Source organism: Typopeltis vanoorti, chromosome 1 (genome assembly GCF_054136105.1).
Source record: "Typopeltis vanoorti isolate ZY-2024b chromosome 1, IOZ_Tvanoo_1.0, whole genome shotgun sequence".
NCBI lineage: Eukaryota > Metazoa > Arthropoda > Arachnida > Uropygi > Thelyphonidae > Typopeltis > Typopeltis vanoorti.
In genome coordinates, this window is record NC_143549.1 from 86254009 (window position 1) to 86280340 (window position 26332).

Consider the following 26332-nt stretch of genomic DNA (forward strand, 5'->3'; position numbering starts at 1 on the left):
CTCTCATATAGGCTAAAATTATCTTATCAAATAGATAATTATTTTTGATATTTGTTGGATAAGAATTCTCTATCTATTTAGGAGATCTAAAAGCAGTAGTTTTTGATTTAAATTCAGGCATTTTGATAGTGCCTCTTCCATTTCTTTCAAAAGACAGTCATATAAAATTCTGTTACATGTATGCATTGTATACTCTTGATCAGTTGCTTCCAAACTGCATACCATAGCATTATGGAGTGCCACAGCAAACTGAGAGGGTGCCATGGGATATTTTGAATTTCCAAGCAAAACACAGCAATACTGACATCATCATCATCATGAAAACTACTAGCTTGAGGTAGTTCACTGTTTCAACATTAAATCATGCTGCATTCCTTTCAGGTCATTCGTCAAAAATTCAAAAATATTTTTGTGAATGATATTTTGCAGAAAGATTTGAAGCCCCTGATATTTTGGTCAGTTTGATACTTCCCTCTTTTTTACTGTTATCCCTTAGTCTGATATCATTTGCCTTCTGTCTGAAGACTTTCCTCCAGTGTGTCATAACAATAATTGAATTTATAGAACAGTCAGGATATTTAGCTGGAAAATTTATTATCAGATGGAGGGCATATGATAGTGAATTCTCTATCCTTGCCTTTGGCAAATTACTATTTAAACCATTTCAACCCTCCTTCTGCATAAAGTGTATAACAGTTGTTCTTGTCCTTATCTTCAAGAGCTGCTCATGATCAAATCATTAATGGAATTAAATTTTTAACTGGTCCCATACATGAGAGATAGAAGAATAAATAAGTTCATCATTGCCATGTGTGAAGTTCGAATGAGGATTGAAAAAGAAGTTTATTGATGTATTTTTTGAAGGACTGCATTGTTTGGGAATACTATATGAGGAAGGTCTGGAAATCAGTGCTGTGTGTTGGATTCAGGAGAGGATTGAAAAGAAGTTTAGGGACATTTTTCTTGAAGGGCTGCAGGTTTTATTATTTGGGAATAATACATGAGGAAACCGGAGAGTGGTAGATGAAATAAAAGAGAAAGACAAGAAGCAATTTTAGTATATTTTGCAGCTGCTGCTCTGGTTTTAAATGGAGGAATGATGGTTGCCAGTTCACTGGAACAGTGATCGTGGAAGTACTGAAGAGCAAACAGAGCTTAAATATTGCATCTGTGATATAGAGATTGATGAGAGAGTCTTGTAAGGGAGAGATTATCTTTAAGCTGAATCATCCTCCTCCTGACAGAATCAAAACTTTTTAGACACATTTAGGCACCATCCCAATGAAGTGGAAAGTATTTTCAGAATGGGCAGATTTGGGATATCTGTATAATTAGTAGTTAGGTGGGTAAAAAATAGATTCTTGAGCACAAGAAAGTGCATTGTTTTTTAGATGCTATGGAAGCTGTTTTTGTGATGTGTTTATTCCAGGAGAGACTGGAGGTAAATGTCAGTCCAAGTAGAGAGAGAGGGGGTTAGATCTGCTCCTGCCTGCTGATTTATGTATTACTAAGAGTAATGGTATGTGAGCTGAGATCCCTTTTATGAGAAAAAGGCAAGACTGTATTTTGGTGGTGATTGAGTAGGTTGTTTATGTATAGGAGAAAAATGGTAGGCAATAGAACAGAGACCTGAGACACCACTCTCGCATTGGTTACAAAAGTCACAGATAGGGAATGACCAGATTGAAAGCTGGCTACTGAATTACAGAGGGTAGCTAGAAATAGACCAAAGGATTAAAGGATGGCAATTTGCTTAGAAAGTCTCAGTGATGTGTTTATCAGCAAGTCTCAGTGCTAGATATGAAGAACAACAGCATGTTTTTCTGAACCTTTCCATGGCATGTATCCAGTGGTGAATGATATAGACTGAGATCAGCCATGGATTCTGAATGGAAGAATCCACACTGTTGATTGCTATTTAACAGCTGGACCTCTGGTTGTAGAGAAGTTCACTATTGATGACTTTCTCTGTTATTTTGGAGTGGATTGAGATTATGTCATTTGGTAGTTTAATGATAGTATTTTATCTCCTTTTTTTTTTTTTTTGGAATAAGCTGGATATATAATTTCTTCCACACATTGGGATAAATGCCAGCTAAGTACAGAAGATTATAGAGACGATGCAAGACATGTTAGTTTTGGAGTATAATATTTAAGTACAATTGCAGAGATGTCATCAGGAAGACATTTTAGTGTCCAGGTTATATATATATATATATTAGCCTCACACACGAGCGGTCTCAAGACCGCTCGTGTGTGAGGGCCTATTCTTCACCTATTCTTCACCTATCTTTCTATATCCATAATAGAACTGTGTGGGGGCAAGTGGTCAGAAGGAAGAAATTATTTTGTTTATATATTTCTGTAATGTATTTCTTAAATTACAAACCATTAGGAAAAAGAAAACCAGGATGTCCTCTTAAGAGATTCAATGATGATTTCTAATGCCGGAACAGGCCACTCTAGGCCTAAATCTTTGATAGGCATGATGATGATGTATTTCTTAAAACTCTAAGAGAGAAAATGGTAATCATTGAGAGAAAATATAGGAAAGACAGTACCAAAGACTAGCAGCTGCTCGACATCATACATAATTAGAGGAAAGTGGAGTGATAATAGGAGACATAATGCAGCAAAAAAGTATCTGTGAGAAAGTGACTGGAGAGAATCATTGAAGGTCAGTTACCAATTAAGCAAATTGCTCATTTCTGAATACAATAACGCAATTCATGGGAGATCTTGGGTGTGCCACCCTAAAAGTGGGAACAATATTTTAAGGTCAAGTGGATGTGAGCTTTATAAACTGTCAGGAATTGAGCAGGAGAAAGAAGTACTTTTTTATATTCCTGTGGAGGTTTCTGTGGTTAAGAAGTTCAGTATAATTATTCCAGTTTTGTGACCACGTTTATTAACAAAAACTGTTTTTAAACTAAACAAGTACTAAAAACAACACACGACAAGTTTCGTTAGTTGTCAGACTAACATCTTCAGGGTTAAAGAGAACTAAAAGTTTAAAGCACAAGCTACTAGAAATTACGAAAATTAGTTCATTTGTGGTATTGTGAACATCTAAACAGTTCATTAAGAAACCGAATAACAGATCTATACAACCCTTAATGTGTGTTAGTTGGAGACGATACAATTTGTTGTCGCGTTCTGTGGTTCACGCTCACTCTGTGCAAGGTCTGAAATTGGTAAATTTTTAATAAATTATGACCAAACTTGATTTAAAATCAAACCTTGGTTTTTGTTGCATTGCATAGGAATTTTAATCATATTTGCTGCTTCTTTGAATTTTCTTGAGAAACAATTCTTATATATATAGGACATGTTTGTTCTATCCCAGAGTACATCATGACTACTAGAGGTTGTCTGAAATGCCAATCCTGATTTATGTTCCCTCTTATTTTGTATGCCCTTTTAATGTTCGTTCATGTGGATTTCTCCCAATCTCCTCATCTGGCTCACATGGCAGATGCCACAGGAACAGTGAATATTATAAACCCCTGGTTTTTTTCATTGGATGATGTGGAGGTTTTGGAGGATGAAGAGATCTTGATATTTTTTCAAGTGGCAGGAAGGTCACTTTTATGTTGTATTTGTAGCGAAGTTTGGCTAATTTATCTGTTACATTCTTTATATAAGGAAGGGTGACTGCGTTTTTCAAATCTTGTTTATTTAAGTTTCTTGTAGGTGCTGTATTGAGAATTTTCTTAATTAACTTGGGTATTGAAACCATTCAGTTGTAGGGTCTGTGTTAAGTATTGTATTTCTTCTTTCGTTTTTCTTCTGTACTGGGGATGTTGTATGCTTTATCCCCTAAAGTTTTTATTAGGCCTATTTTTTGCTTGGGGTGGTGATGTGAAGTAGTATGCAGAAATTTTCCTGTGTTTGTTTATTTCTATAGATGGAGAACGATAATCTGTTTTTTTTCTTACATTTATTTCTATAAAGATGTCTAGGAAAGGAAGTTTTTTATTTTCTGCTAGTTCCAGAGTGAATTTTATGTTAGGATGTAAGTTATTAAGATAGTCTTGAAATGTAGTCAGTTCTAATGCTGTTCCTGGCCAAATGATGACGATATCCCACATAGCAGAGCCATATTTTTGTTTTTTTTGTGCCAGTTTTGTAAAGCATTATTTTCAAAATTTTCCATGTATAGGTTTGCTAGAGCTTGTGAGAGGGGTTAATCCATTGCTAGTCCTTCTTTTTGTTCCCAGAGTTTGTCTTGGTAAAGGAAGAACTTGTTTTTTATGCAATGTTTGTAGAGCTGTACAATGGGAAGAGATTTTCTAGGATGTTTACTGTTTCATTTCTTGGAATCTTTGTGAAAAGGCTGACTACATCTTAACTCGCTAATATGTCTGAAGGATCTGCGTGTGTGTGTGTGTGTATCTTTTACTCTTTCTATGAAGTCTGTGCTGTTCTTGATTAATGATAGTGTTTTTCCTATATATACAGTCATACTCTGACTTACGTGAATCTGGAGTTACGCGGTTTCTTATACGTACATATTCCCATCCTGCTTCATATCTTTCCGGCGCCGGCCGCATTCGCCAGCATTGCCCATGCTATGAACAAGTACTGAAGTGTTTCGCACGGTCTTCATTCATATGTGATTTTTAGTCTACAAACCGACTTTGGAAACAAAACTCAAAATTATTAAGGATTTTGAAGACGGAATGAAAATTTGTGAGCTAGCAAAGAAGTTCTACCAGAAAAGCACATGACAGTTGTAAAATTAACAGAAGGTCTCAGCTTAATTAAGAAAGGTTTACAGATTTTGGAGGACATAGATTCTAATGACGAACGAATTGAAGCTACAAGAAAAGGAATAAAAAAATCATTGGCTTGCTATGAAGAAATTTTGCGTGACAAGAAAAAGACATTATACCGTCAGATGAATCTATTAGATTTTATGAAACCATCGACATCGAAATAACTTTCTTTTTTTATGTACGAAAAACTACAATTATGATTATATTTCTTAAAAAATATAGGTGTTTTTGTAAACCTTTGTCCCAGTTAACTAATATTTTGTATGTTTGTATATATAAATTATATGCAAAATTATACCCCGAGTTATGCGAATTCGACTTGCACGCTTTTTGTTGGTCCCACCTGCTGCGTAACTTCGCGGTATGACTGTATATTTTTTAGTACTTGTTTAGTTTTGAAAATAGTTTTGTTTAATAACCATATGGTCAAAAAAACCGGAATAATTATATTGAACTTCTTAACCATAGAAACCTCTGCAGGAATATAGAAACTCATGGTGAGTTTAATTGATCTAAAGTTTCACAATTTGAGAAATTATGCATTAAAAAGCAGAACTTTATCAACCGTTTGATATTTTTAATCCGTCTCAGAGACAATGAAATTGTTCCCAAGTTCATAAAAATCAAACGTGCATTCAACTCCAATAAGGCCAACAGAATATACAAAATAACAGAATTAGCTGTATTGAGAGAAAGAATTGCAGCTACTAGAGCAGAATTGTACAAGATTAACCGGGATACATGTAATATACATAATGAACTGGTCACATCACTGCCGTCAGAACTATGGAATAACATAGACACTATCATACAATACAATGGTGTCCAAAAAGAAAAAACGCAACCTAATTAAAAAATTCAATTCTCTTCTAAAAGAAAAAGAAAAACATCTAGATCACTCCAAAATAGTAATTAACCTCTCCTCAAGAGTTCTAACGAGGAATGAAACAAATCTTCTTATCAAAGACTTTAATTTTTCTGTAACGCCACAACAAATCCCGAAAATTGATATCATAACCCAAATTGAAAAAGGAATAAGAAATTTAGCAGATCTGATCCACATTCAAAGTGCAGCATTACTATTAAATTGCAAATTGCTACCAAAAAAACCTACAAAAAAATAGAATTCGCAGCCCTTAATAAACTCAAATCAGACAAAAACATAGTCATAATAAAAGCAGACTGTTGCATTGCCTTTGTCTGCTTTTATTATGACTGCGTTTTTGTCTGATTTGAGTTTATTAAGATTTTAAACTCAGAAGATTATAACAACAAAATGAAAGGCCTTCTTGAAGATTCCGATACTTACACTTCCGATACCTTAGCATTAGTACAGCATTAGAATTATTATTAGAATAATATTAGAATTATATTACTATAGCATTAGACAGAGACCCCACTTGGCAAACTCACAACAAAACCAATGAACTTATCAAGAATTTACAAATTTGTCTGAGAAACTCAAAAGAAATCTACGATCCACTACTGCCTAGAATATAAAGAGTCCCTAAAATTCATAAAAAAGATATACCACTAAGACCGATAGTGGATGGAAGGGACTCTCCTACCTCAAAAATCTGTCAAAACAGCTTACAAACTTGATTTTATGATGTATAGGAATAACACTAATTGTTGTTGTTTTTAATAACACTATCGTTCATTAAAAACAACACAGACTTCATAGAAAAAGTAAAAGATATACACATAGATCCTTCAGACATATTAGCGAGTTTATATGTAGTCGTCCTTTTCACAAAGATTCCAAGAAATGAAACAGTAAACATCCTAGGAAATCTCTTCACATTGTTCAGCTCTACAAACATTGCATAAAAACATGTCCTTCCTTTACCAAGACAAACTCTGGGAACAAAAAGAAGGACTAGTAATGGGTTCACCCCCCCCTCTCACCAGCTCTAATAAACCGCTACATGGAAAATTTTGAAAATAATGCTTTACAAAACTGGCACAAAAAAACCAAAAATATGGCTCTGTTATGTGGGATATCTTCATCATTTGGCCAGGAACAGCACTAGAACTGACTACATTTCAAGACTATCTTAATAACTTACATCCTAACATAAAATTCACTCTGGAACTAGCAGAAAATAAAAAACTTCCTTTCCTAGACATCCTTATAGAAATAAATGAAAGAAAAATAGTTTTCCATCTATAGAAAAATAACAAACACAGGAAGATTTCTGCATGCTACTTCACATCACCACCCCAAGCAAAAAATAGGCCTAATAAAAACTTTAGGGGATAAAGCATACAACATCCCCAGTACAGAAGAAAAAAATGGAAAGAAGAAATACAATACTTAACACAGATCCTACAACTAAACGGTTTCAACACAGTTAATTAAGAAAATTCTCAATACAGCACCTACAAGAAACTTAAATAAACAAGATTTGAAAAACGCAGTCACCCTTCCTTATATAAAGAATGTAACAGATAAATTAGCCAAACTTCGCTACAAATACAACATAAAAGTGACCTTCCTGCCACTTGAAAAAATATCAAGATCTCTTCATCCTCCAAAACCTCCACATCATCCAATGAAAAAACCAGGGGTTTCTAATATTCACTGTTCCTGTGGCATTTGCTATGTGGGCCAGACTGGGAGATTGGGAGAAATCTGCATGAGCGAACATCAAAAGGGCGTACAAAATAAGAGTGAACATAAATCGGGATTAGCATTTCACACAAAACAGGTTTTAAGTGTCCTGCCTGCAACTCTATTTTCCCCATGAGCTCTGTTATTTTTATTGCATAAAATTCTAACATTACTCTAACACAGGTATTAGAGTAATGAACAAAGAGATTTGATTAATTCAGCCGATGGTGAATTCAACCAGTACGTCTTAGGATTATTATTATTATTACGGGCAACTCCAAGGAGTGCTTAGATTCATCGAGGGAAGCCCTAACATCATGTCAAGAACAACTATTCAACATCCACACAGTATCTATCATACTTCACCTTGAACCCATTCACAGTTAAGGCACCCACAACAGACTCTGGCATCTTATTCCACTCATTCACCACTCTTCAAGTAAAAAACCCTGGCTCTAACACCCTTGCTAACCACACTCTTTCCCAGTTTCCATGGATGGACCCTAGTCCTCCTACCACCAGTCCTGTTCTCAAAAATATCCTCTGAATTAATCTTACAGAAACCCTTCAGTAATTTGAATGTCTTGATCATATCACCCCTTTTCCACCTATCGACCAATTTCTGCAACCCACAAATCTTCAACCTGTTCTCATAAGGTTCATTTCATAGACCTGCTGTCATCTTAGTCACTCACCTCTGGTTCCTCTCCACTTCCTCCCCATCAAGAAGAAACCCTGGTGCCCAAATCTGGGCAGAGTAGTCAAGATGCGGTCTTATCAAGGCTCTGCTTGTCAAAGTATTCTTCAGTAACCAAGTGTTTTGATGAGCTGATTTAGCCATTTTTGCAATGTGCCCCTAAATTTCAACTCCCTATCCATGAACACTCCCAAATCCCTGGCCTTGTCAATCTCCTGGAGTACAGTTCAACCAATGTGGTATACTGCTGCTAATCTTCCCACCCCCAAAATGCATAACCTTACACTTTGTCACATTAAATTGATATCCATTTTCCTTAGCCCAGTCCTCCAAACTATCCAAATCATCCTGTAAACTTTTGACATCTTCTGCATTCACTATTGAACTGCCCAACTTTGCATCATCAGCAAACAAATGAACAGTTCTTCTCATATCCTTTCCTATATCATTAATGAACAAATTAAATAGTAGCGGTTCAAGAAGATAACCCTGCGGCACACCTCTAGTCACAGGCCGTCTTTTGGACTCTACTCCTCAATAAACTACTCTCTCTGATATCTTTCCATCAACCATCCTCCTATCCATCTCACCAACCCTATATCTATCCTCATATGCTGCAGTTTACTGATTAGAATTCCATGTAGTATCCTGTCAAAGGCCTTAGCTAGGTCCAGCAGAATCACTGTAAACCTATTACCCTTATTCGGTTCAGCCGTCACTGTGTTATGAAACGTGAGCAAGTTACTGAGGCATGATCTACCCTTCACAAAACCATGCTGTCCCCCATATAGCATCCCATTTTCATCTATCCATTCCTGTATTTTCCTCTTGACTACTTTCTCCAAGACCTTGACAACGACTCCTGATATGCTGATCGGTTGGTAATTTACAACAGCAGTCGTGGAACCTCCTTTATGCATTGAAACTATTTTCCCCTCTTTCCACCCCTCAGAACTAATCCAGACCCGAGACTCAAATTAAAAAAATGGTCGAGGGCACTGACAATTCTTTAGCGCTTCACGTACGACACAAGCTGGTATAACCATCCAATGCCACAGATGTATTCACATTAAGGTTTCTAATAGACTATTCATCTCCACTTCATTCACCACAATTCCCATATAAGCTGATGGTTCTTTCATTCCTGCAATATCACCACTTGGATGATATACATGATGCACTCTGGGATAGAACAAATATGTCCTATAATGATTAGAATTGTTTCATAAGAAAATTTCAATGAGGCAGCAAATATCATTAAAATTCCTACGCAATGCAACAGAAACCAAGGTTTGATTTTAAAGCAAGTTGGTCATCGTTTATTAAAAATTTACCAATTTCAGACTTTGGACAGAGTGAGTGTGACAATAAATAGCATTCTCCAACTAACACGCATTAACGGTTGCATAGATCTGTTATTCGGTTTCTTAACAAACTGTTTAGATGTTCACAATATCAACAAATTAACTAATTTTTAGCTCATTTGTTGGTATTGTTCAGAATAACTCAGATTCAGAATAACTCCATTAAAAATTTATGAAGTAAATTTTTAATAATTGATAACCAAACTTGATTTTAAATCACGTTTGGTCATCATTTAATAAAAATTTACCAATTTCAGACCTTGAACAGAGTGAGCCTAAAACACAGAGCACGACAGCAAATATCATTGTCTCCAACTAACACGCATTAACGATTGTATAGATCTGTTATTCAATTTCTTAACAAACTGTTTAGATGTTCACAATACCAAGAAATGAACTAATTTTTGTAATTTCTGGTAGTTTGTGCTTTAAACTTTTGGTTCTCTTTACTCCTGAAGATGTTAGTCTGACGACTAACGAAACTTGTTGGGTATTGTTTTTAGTACTCTTGTTTAGTTTTAAAAACAGTTTTCTTTAATAAACATGTGGTCACAAAACCGGAATAATTATATTGAAATACTTTTTTTCTTTTTCTTTTTTGGAGCAAAAATAATACCCACGTTTTTTTTTTTTTTTTTTTAAGGCTATAAATGCTATAGACCTGATATGCTTATGTAATGTTAGATGTGAGAATAAACACAACAAGAGAAAAACTGATCTTATTTGGTGAGCAGAACATTTTCAGAAGTGAAGGAGAGAGGCATGGTCATTTCTTCATGGAAATGAGCCAGAATATCGTTTTGGAGCATTAATTATTATACAGGTATCTCCATGGAATCAGAAGACTTGTTGTAGAAGACCTTTTATTTACACACTATCTATTATTTAAATTATACTATCATACCTCTCCTTAAACTCATTCATTCCCAAAGCATTCACAAACATCTCTGGCAACCCATTCACTATCTTTCAAGCAAGGTATGTAGCCCTTGCCAGTCACACTCTTACATAATTTCCATGGGTGCCCCCCCCCATTGTTCTCTCCCTTCCTGCCATGTTCTGAAAAAAAAGGTCTTCGGCTTTAATCCTGTAAATCCACTTTAACTTATATGCTTCTGTCATGCCTCCTCTTTTATAAGTATCACCTTGTTTTTGTAACCACAGACTTTCTATATATTCTCACAGAAAACATTCCATAGTGCTCCTACAGAAAGATTATTGAAAAGAAAATGAAAGAGTTCGAGAACAGGAATCAGAGCTTGGATATTCAGTGGCAAACTCTGAAGAAAACATTGATTGATTCTGCCAGAGAGGCATGTGGTGAGGTTGTGTGCAAGGATAGAAAAATCAGAACTCCCTGGTGGACACAGGAAGTTAAAGAGGCAGTGAAGGAAAAGAAGAAAGCATATCAAAAGTTCCTGGCAAATAAGTCAGCTTTTACTCTTATAGAATACAGAGACAAATGTAAGAAAGCTAAACAGTGTGTAAAACTAGCTAAACAAAAGTCATGGGAGGACTTTGGCAAGAATATAGAAAATAAATATCAAGAAGGTGTCAAAATATTCGGGATGTTGTTGAGGAAGCTTAAGAATGGAGGAAAGAGTGCTGTAAAAGGAGTTACAAATGATAAAGGTGACATGAAAACGGGAGAAAAAGATATCCTTTAAGTATGGAGTAATTACTTTGAAAAACTGCTAAATGAAACAAGCAGTGATGACAGCACAGTGGTAAAAAATACTGACCAGGCATGCAGTCAGGAATACATATCCATACTTGAAGTAGAAAAAGCCATCAAAGGCTTGAAATGTGGAAAGGCAGCAGGAGTAGATGATATTCGATCAGAAATGCTGAAGTATGGTGGTATAAAAGTCTTACAGTGGCTGCACTGCATAGTTCAGAAAGCCTGAACAGAGGGACGAATTCCCGATGATTGGAGTAGAGCTCTCATAGTACCCATATGTAAAAAGGGAAATAAAACTGAATGTGAGAATTACAGAGGTATTTCCCTACTGAGTGTTCCTGGCAAGATCTATGCAAGTATACTTGAGAAACGGTTGAGAAGAATTGTGGAAGAAAAGCTTGGTGAAGAACAAGCTGGATTCAGGCCAGAGGCTGTCAGGATCAGATCTTCACTTTACGACAAATACTCGAGAAAGCATGGGAATATAACAAAGATCTGTATTTAAGTTTTGTCGATTTGGAAAAGGCATATGACAAGGTGCCAAGAGAGAAGCTATTCAATACGCTGCAGTTATATGGTGTCAATGGGGCATTATATCAAGCAATACTTAGTCTTTATTTGAGTTGTAAGTCAGCAGTTAGAATTGAAGGAAGTACAGGAAGATGGTTTAATGTTAAATCTGGTGTGAGACAAGGATGTATATTATCCCCTCTGTTATTCATTATCTATATGGATCACATTATGAAGGAAAGTGGTATTAAACATGATATCAAAATTGGAGATGTTAATGTCAGCTCTTTGCTTTATGCAGATGATGTTATACTTCTAAATAAATCCGCTACAAGTCTGCAAGATTCTCTGACTAAATTGAATAGCTGTTGTAATAGATATGGTATGAAGGTCAGCAATAAAAAGACAAAGACAATGAAAATAGGCAGAATCATTGAAAATGTCAACTGTGTTGTGAATGGAGAACCTGTGGAACAAGTAAAACATTTCAGCTACTTAGGCACGATTTTTACTGAAGATGGTAAATTAAATATAGAAATAGACAACAGAATCAGCAAAGCTGGTATGGTAGGAAGTCAATTGAATAAATTCATATGGAATAAGAGAGAAATTAGTCGCAACACTAAATTAGCTGTATACAAGACAGTGTTCAAACCAGTTTTAACTTATGGATCTGAGAGCTGGGTCAGAAGTAAAACACTTGACCAAAGACTAGAGACCACAAATATGAGAGTCCTGAGAAAGATTAGAGGCATGAACAGATGGCATCAATGGCAATATCATATTAAAAATGAGGATATTAGGAATGAACTTGACATTGTCAGCATCCAGGAATGCGTTAGCAGAGCTAATCTCAGGTAGTATGGTCACTTAAACAGAATGGGAGAGGAAAGATTAGCAAAACAAGTGTTATCTGCTAGGTTGGCAGGAAAACGACCCAGAGGAAGACCAAGACATAGGTGGATTGATACGGTACAAAGTGCCTTAGACGATAGAAATATGAGATCTGATAATGTTGGAGTCTTGACAAGTAACAGACTGATTTGGAGGAAAATTGTAGATAGGAAGTTAGTAATGATGTAATTTTTTCATGTAGTACTGTCATATCCTGTACACCCCTTAAGGGTACATGGCAGGAATTTGATGATGATGATAGTGCTCCTACTATGGAGCATTCCATAGTTAAAGCTTACAACTCCATTGTCACTTTATTATAAAAAGTAAGTAAATTATTTAAGGCAAGTCCTATCCTTCACAAAACCATGTTGTGCCTTATAAAGTATCATATTGCTGTTCACTAAGTCCTGAATTGTGCCTATTACCAACTTCTCCAATATCTTAACTTGCCACCATTTTTATCACTCCCCTTTTATCACTCCCCACTTTAACCACTTGGTTTGCTTCTTATCTCCCTATGAGTAATTTTTGAAATCATCCTTCCATAATTATTCCTTCTTTTGCTTGCCACATAACAAAAGAATTCTTCAGGGATTTCTTTTGGCCTCATCAGCTAGCATTCTCTCATAATTAAAATTTGCTTCCTTACCATGCAGGTTATCATTCTTGCCTGTGGTTTGTACTGCTCATGAACATGCTGATCACTATTTTCTTTTCACTCCCTCTAGAACTTTTTTCTTTTTCTGTACCTTCTTCTTATTGATGCTATTCCTCCATCTAACTCCTACCTGATTTATCCTCTTGGCTCTGTATATACAGTCTATTACTTTCTTCAAATACACCTTGACCATCTCCCATGCATTACCTCTCCCTTCCAAATTCTTATTCCATGACACTGCTGAAAGCTGACTCCTCAGTTGGTCATAAGCACCTGCTTTTTAATTCCACACATACTCATTCATAATAGAAAATTTTGCATGTCTGGCAAACTTCCAGGTCAAGACTACATGATCATTTTTCCCAATTGTAGCTAGCTTAGCCAGATTGGTTACTATTAAGCTCTCTGATGCTTTGAACATATCTAGCACTCTCAAACCTGGTGTCCCCTCCATTATGTATGTGCTCAGATAATTATCTCTTAACCCTCGGGGGATCGCAGCTGATCTTACAGATACATGCAAAATGTTTAATATAAATATTCTTACACAATTCAGTGTATAGCTTGGAGGTCTTGAGCAGCTGTGCATATGTTACAAGTGATATTCCGCACTTTTTTTTGCTGTCAGTTTGATTTAACACATGTTATGTAAAGGTTTGTGATATTTGAGAGTAAATTGTATCTGAGAGATATACACCGTGACCTCCAATGTCAGTATAGTATGGTTTAGTTGTTTATTTTTTTTATTCTTTGTTCAGTAATTTCTAGATTGTAACTGAAAATAAATAAACTATCATGTATTATTGAAATAGAGAGCCAAAGGCTTATTTATCATACATTTCCTTTATGAGACATGCTTTACATTATGAAAAATACTAAGGAAAGTGATCTGGAGCTTACTCCACCTTTACTACGAGTTGCCCATAAGATTGCTTGTGCTTGCATCCACCGAAACTTTTATAGTTTCTATATATTCGGCATGAACTCTTGTAGTTTCTATATTCGCCTATGAAATAATGTTGGATTCAATATCCACTTAATTTGTATCATCATGTATTATATTTGCATTGTTTTTTCTTTATTTTTTTTGCATTTTAGCACATACTAGTAATGAATGTATCTCTCAGATATACTGCGACCTACGCTGCAAAATTACTGCTGTGAGCTCTCGAGGGTTAATCAGCTGTATAAATTCCATTTCTTTCCCTTCCTCTGACCATACCTCCCAATGTATGTCCCCATAGTTGAAATCTCCCATAATGATTACTCAACTCCTGCTGTCATGATAATTTGCCAATAAATGTTGTCTACATTCTCCCTTATACTCCCTGGATTATAGCAGCAAACAATTATATATTTCATCCTGTTAGCCCTTATCTTACACAATATAGCCTTAAATGAACTGCATCCCTCTTCATCCCTGTCCTCCTGTGATGCATTTTTCTGCTATCATTAGCAAACCTCCACCCCCTCTCCCCCATTCTAATTCTCATATATCCCTTGTATTCTATCTGTATCATCCTCAGTCTACCAAATTTCACTAAATGCCTATAACTTTTAGCCAAGTTGTGCTGATCAATGCAAAAACTCCTCACCCTTATTCCCAATACTTCTGGCATTATTTTACATAAACTGCAGTACACCTTTTGTTGCTTATCCCACTAAAGTTAATAACCTGGAAGTTACATTCATTATCACCTTATACTTACTAACCTCTAGGTTGCCTGGACTCACCATCTTCCTCCCTAAACATTCTAGCTTTCCTGACTGTGCACTTCAGATCTCTTATGAACAATACTACCTCAAGACACCTGACTCCAAATTCACTCATATGCAAATGATCTACCATATATAAATCCTTCCTTCCATTATATTTTTTCCACAAATTCACAAACTCCGCACCATTTCTCCTGTATATATACACACTGACTCATTGGTAGTTATAGCTGTTTGTCTCAGCTTGCCTGTGTTGTGGTAACATAGACTCACAACATTTACTTTTTCTCTTCTTTTTTTGCTTGTTCTAGCAACTCTTTCATATTTTCTCACACACCAGCTTATCACCTGTTAGATCATTTCGCACCAGCCACAGTAAACCACCTTCACTCTCTGCATCCTCATGGTATTGTTACCATCCTATAACATCCTTAATCTTGACACCATGGAAAAAATATTTTGTCACACTCCTCAAGCACTCTTATTATCATTGAATCGCCATACAACATTCCTTCCTTATTCTCCTCATTTTGCTCTTTCATACTCTGCTTTCTCTCTCATCTCCTTTCTTTTGCTTCTGTCTCATGCCATCTGCTATGCATTTCTCCAACCATTCAATCTCATGTTTCATTCTGTGGAGAACTCTACATAAGTGTACTCTCTTTTCCTTTACAATCTGATCATTCTTCTCATTTATTGTTGTTTCAATCCTCCACATGCAACATCAACTTCATTGTTCTCAATCGCATTTCCTCACATTCCATCGTTTAGCTCATTACTATCCTTACCTCACTTAAGAATGGCAAGGAGGTCAGTGTTTAAGTTATTGGTTAAAGAAGATCTTGAAGGATGAATTACCCAAGCACTACAAGGTTTTGAAAATGAAAAGAGGAGTGATGAATACTGTCATCAGCCAGCAGAGATATGAATAAAATTGGATGTCAGAGAGAGAAGATCATTGATGTATAGGAAAAAGGTTGTAAGTGATGGTACTGAACCCTGGGGGTACACCAATGTCAAATGAAAAATATGACAAAAGGACCCATGACTCGCAAGGAACTACTGGAGAGGAAGCCTGCAATCCATTCACAAAAGTAAGGAAGAATACAATATGATGGTAGCTTGGTAATAAGGCTACAGTGCCAGACTTGATCAAGTGCCTTGGAAATTCAAGACCAACTACGTAGTTTCTTCGAACTTTTCTATGATCTGCATCCAGAGGTGTGGGTAGGTTTGGCTAGGAGATCTGATGTGGAACAAGACATGGTGGAATACATGTTGATCAATTAGTAATTACTGAGTCTCCAACTAGTGAAGCAGTTGATGACTTTTTCCATTATTTTTGAGAAGATTGATATCAAAGCAATAGGGCAATAGTGCGATAGTTCACTTTTATGAATCATCATAAAAGTTGGTTCCTAAGTTTGATCCCACTCTTTTTGGGATCAAACTAGATAAAAACATGCTTCCAAACTCTTAGCTGCCAGATGAGTGTGACAGCTTAATGAGAAGATACAAGATGGATGTGAGTTCTGGAGCACAAGCCTTTAGCACAACTGTTAATACCACTGTTTTTTTCCAGTTATACTGAAATGTTCTCCCATTTATACCAATGTTCAAGTTAACACAACTTCAACTTCAACTGACTGTCTAACCCGCTAGAGGGCTAGACGGTCGGTTGTGTTTTCAGAGAGCTCCCGAAAGCTAAGTATAATTTTGAGTGAAAATTAGAATATAGGTTAAAATCATAACGTAACATTGTCTAATTTTGGTAGCTTGTGTCTGTGTGATTTTCGTGTGAATTCCGTTATTTAATTTAGTATTTAACAATACGTTTCATAGATTTGAATATGGCACCAATGCGACGTAAGATAATGGCATCTAAAAATACGACACCATTGTTCAAAAACTATAATGTGAGAGAGTTTGTCCAGTGTGATGTGTGTGGGATGTATGCATTCCCGAATGAGGCTGGAGTTTGGATTGAAAGTGATAGTGGTAGGAGAATGTGCAGAAAGTGTAAGCAAAGTGAGGAGTTGAAGTGTGTGTCAGGTTGTGAGACAGTTATGGTTGAAGAAAGCCAGTGTGAGTCAAAATGTGAGTGAAAATAGTGGCTTCATAGGAAATTGCAATGTACAAGATTGCAATGAGAGTGGTGATCAAAGAAAGAGTGAAAGCAACTATATAGAGAGAGAAAATGGTTTGAATGATAAAAAAAAATGAATTATTTGTAGGAAGTGAGATCGCTAGGTTGCGCGTGGTGATACAAAATGCGCAGCGGCAATTAGAGCACCTGCAAAACTCTTTCCAGAGTGATTCAGCTAACGTAAATAAACAGCGTAAGAGTGGTAGAGTTTCTGAAATGAAGGAAAGAGTGTTGTATGGTGACTCTTTATTAAGAGGAGTGATGATAGATGGGAGTTTAACTAAATCGTACTTACCGGATGCGAAATTTAAGGATGTAAGTGAGAGTATTAGAGCCCAAAAACAGAGGGCGAAAGAATTAATAGTTGTGGTGGGTACAAATGAATTGAAAGGTGATAAATTTTTTATAAGAGAGGACTTGAAAGTATTGTTAAAGGTAGCGAAAGAAAAGAGTGACAGAGTTAGAATGGTGAGTCTGTTGCCACGGTATGACAGAGAGGAGTTTAGAAGGAGGGCCATAAACGCAAATGACATTACGCACAGGTTATGCAGACGGTGTGGTGTGGAATGAGTTTGATGGGCAAAAAGATTTATACAAGATGAATGGCCTGCATCTGAATGGACTTGGTGTGCGAAGACTGGAAAAAGTGTTGCTGAATGAAGTGAAAATGGATGTGCAGAACCAGGGAAACTAGACCTACCAAGGAGGGGGGGGGGGAGTGAATATGCAGACATCAATGAGACAGTTGAGTGTAAGAATGTATATAATGTACCTGAGCCAGCACTAAGGACAAAAAATGGGAATGGGACATTTAGAATAACGCATCAAGATAGGGGTGGGACAAAGGGATCACTGCATTTCATGTATACTAATGCCAGGAGTATTAGGAACAAGAAGGAAGAATTTTTGGCCTTGATTGGCTCTTCCTGGCCACAGGTTATTGGCATTAGTGAAACATGGCTGACGGAAGATGATATAATTAGTGGGATAGAATGTGTAGGTTATAGTGTGTTTAGGAGAGACAGAGAGAATAAAATGGGGGGGGGGGGGTATTATTGATGATAGCTGATGAACTGCAGCCAAGGAGAATTGAAGTTGTATCGCAGGATAGTGAAAGGAGCTCATTTGAGGCTATTTGGTGTGAGATTGAGACTGGCAGAATAAAATATACAGTTGGATGCTGCTATAGACCAGGTGATGGAATAGATGGTGGAGATAATATGCATAAACAAATTGATGAAATGAGTGGAAGAGGGTAATTATTATGGGGGATTTCAACTATGGTAACATTGATTGGAAGGAAGAGAGGACACATGTGAGGAAGGAAATGGATTTTATTCAATTATTAAGGGATAACTATCTGAGACAGCGCATGTAATTGAAAATACTAGGGGGTGTGAGAGCGCTTGACCTGGTAATAGCATCTGAGAATTTGACTGTAATGAATATGACCATATTGCCACCTATTGGTGAGAGTGATCATAAGGTCTTGACCTGGGAGGTGGCTAAAGGTGTGGAATTACCATGCTGCCAAGTATGACAAGCTTAGGAGATTGCTTGGATCAGTGCCATGGCATGTACAACTGCAATGGCTGGACGTCAATAGAGCATGGGAAGTGGTCAAGGAGTATTTACAGGAGGTTATGGCTGATTGTATACCTAGGTTCCGAATAGTAAAACAAGTAGGGGTTAAATGGATGAATAACACCATTAAGCTTGAGCTGCAAAAAAAAGAAACAACTGTGGAGGGAATTTAAAGAAAGGGGTGACCTGCAGGCATACGAACGGTATAAAGTGCAGGCCAGAAGGGTAACGAGTGTGGTAAAAAAAGCAAAAGTGGATTATGAAAGGAAACTAGCTATGCAAGCAAAAGAGAATCCTAAACAGTTCTTTCAATATGCTGCAAGCAAAAAAAAAAAAAAACTGTACACGGCAAAATGATTTTAAGGAATGACGATGGTAAGAAGGTCACTGAGTCAGTCGATATAGTGGAGTTACTGTGCACGCACTTTGCAAAAGTATATCATCCAGGAGGCAACATTGAAAAAATGAAGGAACCATTAGTTTATATGGGAATTGTGATGAATGAAGTGGAGGTGAATAGTCTATTACAGAACCTTAATGTGAATACATCTGTGGGATTGGATGGTATACCGGCACTGGTCTTGCGTGAAGCAGCTAAGGAATTATGAGTTCCCTTGACCATGTTGTTTAGTCTGAGTCTCGGGTCTGGTTTAGTCACGAAGGTGTGGAAAGAGGGGAAAATAGTTTCACTGCATAAAGGAGGATCCAAGACGACGGTTACAAATTACCGATCGATCAGCATATCAGGAGTCATTGTCAAGGTCTTGGAGAAAGTAGTTAAGGGAAAAATAGAGGAATGGATTGATGAAAATGCGATACTGTACAGGGGACAGCATGGCTTTGTGAGGGGTAGATCATGCCTCAGTAACTTGCTCAAGTTTTATAACAAGGTGACGGCTGAACTGGATAAGGGAAATGGGTTTACAGTGATACTGCTGGACCTGGCAAAGGTGTTTGACAGGATACCACATGGAATTCTAATCCATAAACTACAACATATGGAAATGGATATAGAGTTGGTGAGATGGATAGGTGGGTGGTTGATGGAGCGATATCAAAGAGTAGTTTATTCAGGAGTAGAGTCCAAAAGACGGCCTGTGACTAGTGGTGTGCTGCTGGGTTCTGTTCTTGGACATTAACGAAATAGGGATGGATCTAAGTGGAACAGTTCATTTGTTCGCTGATGATGCAAAGTTGGGTAGGGCGATAGTGAATGCAGAAGATGTCAAAATCTTGCAGGATGACTTGGATAGATTGGAGTTCTGGGCTAAGGAGAATGGATGTCAACTTAATGTGACAAAATGTAAGGTTATGCATTTTGCGGTGAAAAGATTAGCAGCAGTATACCACATTGGTGGAACTGTACTCCAGGAGATTGATGAGGCCAGGGACTTTGGGAGTGTTGGTGGATAGGGAGTTGAAGTTTAGGGGGGGCACATTGCAAAAGTAGCTAAATCAGCTCATCAACTCACATGGTTGTTGAAAAATACCTTGATGAGCAGAGACAAGCAAGTTTATGTATCTCTGTACCGAGCCTTGATAAGACCTCATCTCGACTACTGTACCCAAATTTGGTCACCTCGGTTCCTTCTTGACGAGGAGGAGGTGGAGAGGATCCAGAGGCGAGTGACTAAGATGATAGCAGGTCTATATGGAATGAACCATATGTGAACAGGTTGAAGATTTGTTGGTTGCAGAAACTAGTTGATAGGAGGAAAAGGGGGGAGATATGATTGAGACATTCAAATTGCTAAAGGGATTCTATAGGATTAATTCAGATGATAATTTTGAGATCAGGACTAGTTGTGGGAGAACTAGGGGACACCTATGGAAGCTGGGCAAGAGTGTGGTTAGCAGGGGGTGTTAGAGCTGGGTTCTTTACTTTTAGAGTGGTAAATGAGTGGAATAAGCTGCCAGAGTCTGTTGTTTTTGCTATGACGGTGAGCGAGTTCAAGGCAAGGTACTGATAGATACTGTGAGAATGTCGTATAGTTGTGTGGACATGATGAGTCTAAGGACTCCCTGGAGTCGCCCGAAATAATAATAATAATAATAATGTTCCTCCAGCCCAAAAAAATTGCAGGAAGTAATTTGCCTTGGTTGTATATGCTGGAGTTAGAGGAAAAGAATGATGCCTGGAAATCAGCTTTATGTTTGGATGTTGTAACAACATATGAACAGGAGAGAGAGAGAGAGAGAGAGATGGAAGCTTAGGTGAACAGAAGTTGCATCAAGGGACAAGAAAACACTGCTTCCATTTCTAAAGGAAACAGGCATTTATGAAGTCATTTTGATTTGCTGATTTTTATTTTGCTTTTATTGTGTGCTTCAACATAGACTGAATATAAACCTGAAGTTCTTGATGTACACTACTTGCAATAAGCTGAGTTTTTTTCCTTCAACTGCTTTGACACACTTTCTGGTGAAAAGGTCTTGGAAAATGGATGGCAATTTTGGGTAGACTGGGGAATGAAGGCTTTCATGCCAGTGAGGATCATTTTTGTGACTCACTTGGAGTAGGTGTTTGGATCAGAAGAGTAGAAGCAATAGTCAGATGGAAAGGAAGAGTAGAATTCTGGAGATCATCCTAAGTTGCTACCTTTGTAGTACCAGGACACAAGGTTGGGAATGGTTGAAGGAAGAGCATTCTCTGAGTTCTTCTAATCACGTAATAATTTCTGTAACCACTGGGCAACACCCATACACTGTCCATCTCCAAACACAAACAAACTGCTTGTTGTCTTTCTTCATTCCTTCCACCTCTGTTCTTTGGAACAGTCATTTCCCATTCTGATTTTCCCCAGTGAGTACAATTCCCAACTTTTTAAGAAACATATTAGTCTCATGCCCACACATGGTACTGTTCGTTACAGGTCTTGTGACATTTAATGTGTGATCATTATTAAAAGAAGGAAAAAATTAAATACTCAAGATTTCCAGAATATCTCAGTTTTTACTTCACCTTTATCATCTGTGATTCCTTTTGATTGCTGTTACAGCAATCTCTCCTTCATTTCTAAGCCCTTAGAACATTGTGCCACTTCTGTATGAAAAATGCTGGTGTAATCCTCTTATAATTAAACCATGTGCTCAAACACCCTTCATTCAGTAAAATGGTGAATACTACTCTTATTGACAATGTCACTTTAAAATTGCTTTACCTGGGAATCCCCCATGTGCTCTACAGATTATGCCTAATTTAAATAAGTTTGGCTGCAGATTAGATAGATTCAGGACACTGTCATCTTCTTCCACACAAAACAAAACTAGCTTGAATAGTTTGCAGTTTTTGTATTTTCTGTATTGTGTACTTTTCTGATCACACTGTTATTGTTGACTTTGATAATACCTATACACTTTGAAGCAGAAATTGGTAGTAATGCTTTCCTCTTTAACCTGCTGTTGTGATAAGCCATTGAATCTTCAACATAACTTATAAAACCAACAGAGAAGTTTGAATATGTGCATTAAAAATATCCATATTTTTAATATCTGGTGTAGTGATTTATATTCTTCAATCAATAAATTAATTATATTAAAATGAAACAGTTGGTTTAAACCAACTGTTTATAAACAACTAAAACAGTTGGTTTATAATCAGAATATTTTGCAGTTCACATCGTATACAATATTTTTATGTACATAAAAATATTGTATACGATGGTTTAAATTTTAAAATTATAATATAAACATCCTATTTTGGTGTAGAAAGCAGATCGCCAGGAATTAGATGAGAAAGTACCAAAGATACAGTTTGAAACAACCATGGGAGATGTGGATGTTACTATAAAAGAGATCCAGAGTCAGTTGGAGGTAACAGATTTTTTTTGATCTTTAATTTAAATGAAACACAAATTTTTATTTTTAATTAATATTAGCATTCAGTTTGCAGGAATTAAGTGTATATATTTGGGACATTATGCCAGATTATTTTTTACTTTTTTTTTTTTTTAGAGCATGTTTTTCAATGTCCTCAAATCCATTTTTATGACAATATCACAAATCATAGATTTGAAACTTCTGCCACATTTAGAATGGTGGGGTAAACTAGTGATTATATAAGTTAGTATTCTTGCATTAGGTGAGTGCAGTCATTTACCACCTACAGACTTTAACAAACATTCATGCTACATTGAGGCATGAATCTATAGCTTGTTTATTGCAAAGCAGACTATCTCAGACATTATAAACTTACTGCCATTTGCAGTTCATCATTGAAAATCTGTGGCCCTGGATTTTAATGACCAGTATAATGCAGCTCTTTAATTGCATTACTATATTTTTGCGAATGTATTTATTTATTATTTGCATGCTTATAATGTTAGCACTTAAGGGGGGGGGGAGTTAATCTGTATAGTCAGTATTTCATAAGAAACATTTCATAAATATTTGTTTCATAATATGGAATTTTACAGGGTGATTCGAGTGAAATGTAATGCCCAGAGTTGGTAGTAGCCAGTCATCTAGTAAACTAAATCTAATAATACAAATTGCTTTAATATTTTTTGTTATGCTTTGCCAAAATAAATAAATAATGCATATGCCAGTTTCATTTCCCAGAAGAACTATGCAGCATTCTTTCAGCTCTGAGTTTTGTATAATTTGCATGTCTCATCTTTTTGGCATTGCATCTGCTGAGTGTACTTTTTACAGTACACTCATGCATTGGTGAAGAGTGATGAGTATTTGGTGTGTAAATGTCACTATTTCATAATTTAATCTTTTCTAATGGTGTTAGGAGGCAAACAAAAACTAAACTTCACTGAAAAATATGGATTATGACTGAGGAATGAAGAAGAAGAAGAAAGGATGTTAGTATTTTGTGTTGAGAAAAGCTTCTTTATTGCCATGACTTTAATTTCAACAATATAAAAGAAGATTGTACACATGGATTTCACCTAATGGCAATTATAGAAATGAGATAGGTTATATTGTTGTTAACAGAAGTTGGAGAAGTGCTATCAAAGCAGAAGAAACACTTGTGCAGACTGTAGAATGGATTATAAATTATTGATAGCTGAGCTTAAATTAAGATTAAGAGCTAAGAAGAAACAAAATGACAATATCAAATTTGATTTAAATCACATAAATGAAGCATTTAAAGTGTTCTGCTTTAAAGAAATGAAAAAGTTTGGAGAGGACAATATATTTAGAAGAATTGTGGGAAGATATATACATGAAACTGCATATAGAAAAATAATCTATTTAAAGCAACAAAAAAAAAAAGAAAGATCATAAATAGCTGTCAGAAAAGACTATTCAGATAGCAGAAGAAGGAATAAAAATGAAACTTCTTAGAAAAAATAAAAAATTAGTTAACTGAGTGCCAGGAAAGAAAAGAAAAAACTAAACAAAAGATGCAAGGAATTTAAAGAAAGTAACACTACATCTAGAACAAGAGGCCTGTTTAGAAAGATAAACGAAATTACAGGGAAGTTATTTTATTACTGTCAAAGTGATATATTCAGAGAAGTGACAAAATATATGCTGAAGAATAGATTACCTAGTAGTAATCATGAACCTGTTATTTTGATTGTGTGTTTTTATTGTTGGGCCCATACATATATATGGGAAGAGAATTGGGAAATGAGGAACTTGTTCACATTGGATTTATTTGTTTAAAGTTTGTTGGGGGGGTTAATGGTTATAGTTTTCATCAGTGTAGGATATAGACCTAAATCATTAATAGTTGTATACATGTATATTGTTGCTGCGTTTAGAGCAGTGTTCTTCAACCTTTTTACACCTGCAGACCAGGGAAAATAGGAGAAATATTTCACGGACCAACTGACGGCTAAGACAGAAACATAAACCACTGTAGATAGTATTTTATTTATTAAATCCAATGTTATAAAATTACAATTTTTAGCTAGTGTGACATCTGCTGCTGCTTAGAGGTTAGAAAATTTGATATACGTGGCTGGAGCGTTGTTTCTGAGAGACAAAGCGCTGCAATAACATCCATTCGATTTCTCTGTTTGGTTTTTATTACTGACATGGCTGAAAAAGTCTTTTCACACAAATAGGAAGTTGAAAAAATGACCAATAATTTGATAACTTTATAACTCAGAGATGGATATTCTTTTTCGAGTGATATCCAAAATTGAGACAATAATTGCATTTTATGTCTGGACACCAGAGTGACATCAGAAGACAACTCGATCAGCTTTTCTTTTTCACGAGGATCAAGTGCGCCTGATTTTATATCTTCCAAGAAGGGATTATTAATCCAGAGGTTACCTTTACGAGGATCCTCATTTTCAGGGAAATAATTATTTAAGTTTTCAGCTAATACCCTTGAATGTTGACTTATTATGTTGATTATGACTTTTGTTGACATCAGCAGCAATCAAACATTCTCCCAAAAGTGGAAACATTTCTATATCTTCCTCTTGTACGCAACTATCCCAAAGAGCCAGCTTCTTTATGAACACATCCATTTTATTTCTCAGCGTAAAAATATTTGTACAAGACCTCTGAAGAGAAATTTTAAGTTTGTTAAGAAGGCTAAATATGTCAGCCATACGCAAGCTTAGCCATCCATTCCTCATTCAACAAAGGCTTTACTAGGTCAGATGTTTGCTCTCGCAGAAACTGCTTTACTTCTTCCCTCAGTTTTTGAAAATGCGTACAAGAACCCTTCCTCTTGATAACCACCTCACTTCTGCATGGAGAAGGAGATGTTGGTGGCATGGGTCCATACTCTCACACAGTGTCATGAACAGCCTGGAGTTCATAGCTCGACTACAAATTTCATTAATGATCTTCACCACATCATTCATCACAGTGTTTAGTTCAATAGAAAGCTTCTTTGCAGCTAGGTGCTGCTGCAAGTGGACAAAACTTCTGGGTGCGCGACTTCCTTTATTTGCGCAACTACTCCTGAGCGACATCTAGTCATGCTTGCAGCACCATCCATACACACCCTGATGCATTTGCTCCAGTCTAAGGCCTGCACTTGTAAATACCCATCAAGAGTATTAAATATCTCTGAACTAGTGGTCCATCCAGGTAAGTCAAGGCAACGAAGAAGTTCTTCCCTTAAGTCTTCATCTTCACTATACCTCATGAAGCAGAGTAGGATAGCAAGGTTACTCATGTCAGTTGATTCAAGTTGAATCGCAAAACATCTCGATTTCTCTACCCCCCCCTACAACTTGCTTTTCAATATCGGTGGCCATATCAATAATTCTCCTTTGAATGGTGGTGTCCGAAAGCAACATAGCCTCCAGTTTTTTAGTGGCTTGAGGACTCAAAATTTCTCATACGACATCTAAAATGCAAGGCTTTACTAACTCCTCACCAATAGTAAACGGTTTTTTCGTTTTAGCTATTTGAAGATCAACTAAATAAGACACTCGAAGCAGCAACTTGTCACTAGTCGTCATCATTTTCATTTTACTTTTCTGACTTTTCATCTGGTCATGTAATCTTTGAAAAAAGTTCAGTGGCTTAATCAATAAAATCTCTATGCTTTGAATACAAATGACTAGCAAGTTTGGAAGGTTTCACAGCATCATTTGACAGAATTTTTGAACATACGACACACAAAGGCCATGGCGATAGTTCACTGCCACGATAGTTCCTTTTCTTTTTTTGGTTTGTATTGCACATTCCAAAGTATCAACATATTTCTTTTTCTTTGTTTCTTCTAAACTTGAAGCACTTTCGGTACCATCATCATTAC

At 36.4% G+C, this 26332-nt stretch overlaps 1 protein-coding gene across 1 annotated transcript in view; it reads left to right on the plus strand.

The window, feature by feature from the left end:
• The window catches only part of LOC150110175 (uncharacterized), a 525668-nt gene that overhangs the window by 63511 nt on the left and 435825 nt on the right, over window positions 1-26332 (plus strand). The window contains exon 6 of the mRNA XM_090391921.1: window positions 22354-22458. Within this exon, the coding sequence (XP_090248047.1) occupies window positions 22354-22458 (105 nt within the window). The remainder of the gene's footprint in view (window positions 1-22353; window positions 22459-26332) is intronic.